The following is a 3,320-nucleotide window of genomic DNA, read 5'->3' on the forward strand; positions in this document are numbered from 1 at the left end:
AACAACAACAGCCATGCTTAGAACTAGTAAATCATAGAACAAGAAGAAAAAAGAAGTCATATAAACTCTTGTATTTAGTCAATGTTCAGAAACTAGTATATCTGATGAATTAATAGTTCCCTCTACCAGGGGATGGCGATGGTACTGTAGACACCGAATATTGTGTTTCATTCTAGTAATGGAATAGAGAGCGGTATGAAGGTTCTTTGGCTCTAAAAACAAATATACCATTTTAGAGTACATGAAAGTGCTAATATTTTTTTACCGATCCATGCTGTGAGGAGGTGATGCCAAAAATATCTCAGAATATCATGTTGATCCTTCGGTAAAGAAAGCACTAGGTATTGCACCCTTTTTCTGGCAGCTAGTCATAGGCTTTATTAGCAGCTAAATCACTAGCCACCACATCGTATGCAAAGTCAGGTGAAGACTTCAGACTCATGCCAATACATCACACTTTGTGGCAATATCAGTATAGCTAGTGGTACACCATGCCAAGTGCATTGGTGAGAAGAGATGCATCTGTTTCGATGATGATCCGTCTGAAGCCCACTTGAGAAGCAAATTCAATAGCCCTGAGACGGACGATTGTCCCTGCATACAAAGGCTATGCATGAGTCATCTCTAGGACATAATCCACAACCTCCAGAGCTGGCATCTTTCATAATCTTCAGGAGACAAACAATTATTTACTACTAACAACTTCCGCAGTTTTGCAGTCGAAGTAAGTCAATCATCTGAACTGGGAATCAAGAACCATACAAAACCAAGAGTATGCCATGTGGAGCACACATGTAAACCTATTCGGCGCTTCTGAACAAGTGGTGCACCCTCAAAAGGGAAGTGAAGCTTCCAAACAAGATAAATGAACGTATACATTTGCTTGCATCTTCCCAACTTACAGGCTGAAAATTGCAAGCATATTGTAGTACAGACAAAGCAAGTAAACTAAAAGGTAGAATCCACACTGCTATATTTCAAGAGCGGGCATAATCCGTAAACTGAGGAGAAGTGCACTTTCAAAAACCTTGTACTGAAAAGAGTTCTAACATATTAAGCAAAGATATTAAAGATACTAAGCTCAGTCTAAACTTCTGAAACCGCGTCATCTGATGTCCAGCTACATCAGTAATTGTGATAACCTTGCTTTGCAAAAACATAGTTCAATTTAACCTAACAAAGTTAATTGGCAATCACCCCTAACCTGGCCATAAAAATCACCTAGACAAGAAATTTACAAACTGCCCTAATAACAAATCTCTACTAACAACATAAATTTTATTGTGCGTTTGTGATGAGAACCAGGTTATGCATATTCTCAATGTCCAATTAGAGGAAGGCTAGTAGGAGTCACTTAACGGACAATTCATTTGTTTACAAATGTAGTACAAGCTATGTAGAGCGCAAAAGGAGGTTTGTCTATCAACTAAACATCTTCCCAAAACAACCTTTCTGCAATTTTAACGGAGATTTCCATCAGAGGGAATAAGTTTCTTTTAACAAAGATTCCCAGCAAATATGGAAGTAGTACAAGAGACTGCAGTGCACACACTTCTTTTCTTGATATATGCAATTGAAAATAAATGTGTATGTGTGCACATCCAAACAAAACTCAGCAACAAAAGTGAGCAAAATAATGACCAGTCATCCATACACAACTCTATGCAAAATAACAAATATATTAAAAACATAAACTTCATGGTGCATATATGACGAATGCCAAGATAGCCATCTTATCCAATAAGAGTCACTTACATAAAAATTGATTCCCTTACACAGATGTCATATGTTTATGGGAAAGTGCAAAAGGAGGTTTTGTCTTTCAACCAAGCATCGTCCCAAAAACTCACAATGTCACCACAGCCATACATAACTCTTGCGAGATACATGCACTTGAACACTATATAAACCAAATGAGATAAAAAGGTACACACTGCATATCCATGCCTGCTAAATATCAAGGAAATGGCGTAAGTCCTCGGACAGTATTGGACAATGATAGACAGTCAACAAGAGTATGAGGCCGTGGCACCAAACCACTGCTATATGTGCAAGGGCGTTGTACGCTTCCATCCATGAGATGATATGCTCCAACTTCTAACCATTCTCTCTCACCATCATCATCAAAGCTCAAGTAGATTGTGTCGGCGATTATGGATCCAGAGGGGAAAACATCCAGAGACACCGAGAGAGAGCTATGCATGCCAATGAACATCGCGCGCCCTGTACTACCGCCCAAGCTCTTGACCGGAAATAGTGTGCCGTTGTCCAAATCCACTCGATACGGGTCATACAAACAATACGAATTATTCTCAGCTGTCACTCCACCCCAACGGTGCACCAGCATCAGCTCCCCACAATTGTCGACAAGGTGGAAACTATCCTCAAATTGGGAGTCATCCATGTTTTCCATCTTGGCATAAATGCTATCCATCTTGGCAGCCACCTGCAGGCGTGGTGGCTGATCTACTCTAGTTTTCAGTACCATGACGCCATTGTTGTCAACGCAGTAGAAGCGTCCCTCAAACGTTAACGCTGCCAGTGCCCCATCACCGTTGTTCTTTACCGACGTCCAGTGGTCATCGCCGGGCTTGGCCGTGGCAAGCAGGTCGAGCATGTTGAAGCAGAGCACAAATGTGGAACCATCACTGGCAACACCAGAGCCCCACGCAATGAATTCGGTGTCGAGAAGTTCATTACTCTCATCAAGTATGCCCATGTCCTTGAACTTGGAGGGCAGCAGTGTGGTGAGCGGCGGCAGCTCTGTGGGTTTTCGGGTGAGCGGGTTGAGGAGGCGGACGTGGTTGCGTTGGTGGACCAGGAGAAGGAGGCCCTCGGGGGTGACGGCCAGCAACTTATGGTCATGGAGCTCCGGGATGTCAACCTGGACGCACTCGCCTGTGGATGTGTTGAGGAAGCAGTGGCGTTCCAGCGAGGCGAGTGCCTCCCGGAGCATGGTCCACCGCCGGGGATGGAAGCGGTGGTCCAGGCCGTCGTGGGCGCTCGGGTTCACGGAGCACCGCCGCCACAGTTGGGCGGTTGGCACACGGTGTGGAAGCGGAGAAAGTCGGCCACGTCGTAGGCGAGGACGCGCTCCGCGATCAGCCCCGCCGGGCCATCGCCAAGAGCCGCCCAGTCCCTCTCCCTCCTGCATCTGGGCAAAGCGGATCAGATCGGAATCATCCTCCTCATCTTACCACAAGTGAATTGAATTTGAGTGGGAAACATACCTTGAGGAGCCGGCGAGGTGCATGTCTACTTCGCTTCGCTGGTCCGCGGGTAGGGAACAATGTTTTAAATAGCGGGCTATTGCCAAATAG

At 44.9% G+C, this 3,320-nt stretch overlaps 1 protein-coding gene across 1 annotated transcript; it reads right to left on the reverse strand.

Moving 5' to 3' along the window:
* Positions 1-478: 478 nt before the first annotated feature.
* On the reverse strand, positions 479-2,956 carry LOC109758105 (uncharacterized). The gene is made up of 2 exons (XM_020316949.1): positions 2,116-2,956; positions 479-594 (listed from the first exon to the last, which is right to left on the reverse strand). Exons 1-2 carry the CDS (start codon positions 2,954-2,956, stop codon positions 479-481), a joined length of 957 nt encoding a protein of 318 aa, XP_020172538.1.
* Positions 2,957-3,320: the final 364 nt, after the last annotated feature.

The sequence above is a fragment of the Aegilops tauschii genome, chromosome 3 (assembly GCF_002575655.3).
Source record: "Aegilops tauschii subsp. strangulata cultivar AL8/78 chromosome 3, Aet v6.0, whole genome shotgun sequence".
Taxonomy (NCBI): domain Eukaryota; kingdom Viridiplantae; phylum Streptophyta; class Magnoliopsida; order Poales; family Poaceae; genus Aegilops; species Aegilops tauschii.

Bases quoted from the DNA above. Each gene is read 5' to 3' on its own strand.
- LOC109758105 (XM_020316949.1), bottom strand. From the start codon at position 2,956: ATGCTCCGGGAGGCACTCGCCTCGCTGGAACGCCACTGCTTCCTCAAC. The intron at 595-2,115 runs GTGAGAGAGAAT...CTTTGTATGCAG, and splicing joins CTTGAGCTTTGATGATGATG to GGACAATCGTCCGTCTCAGG.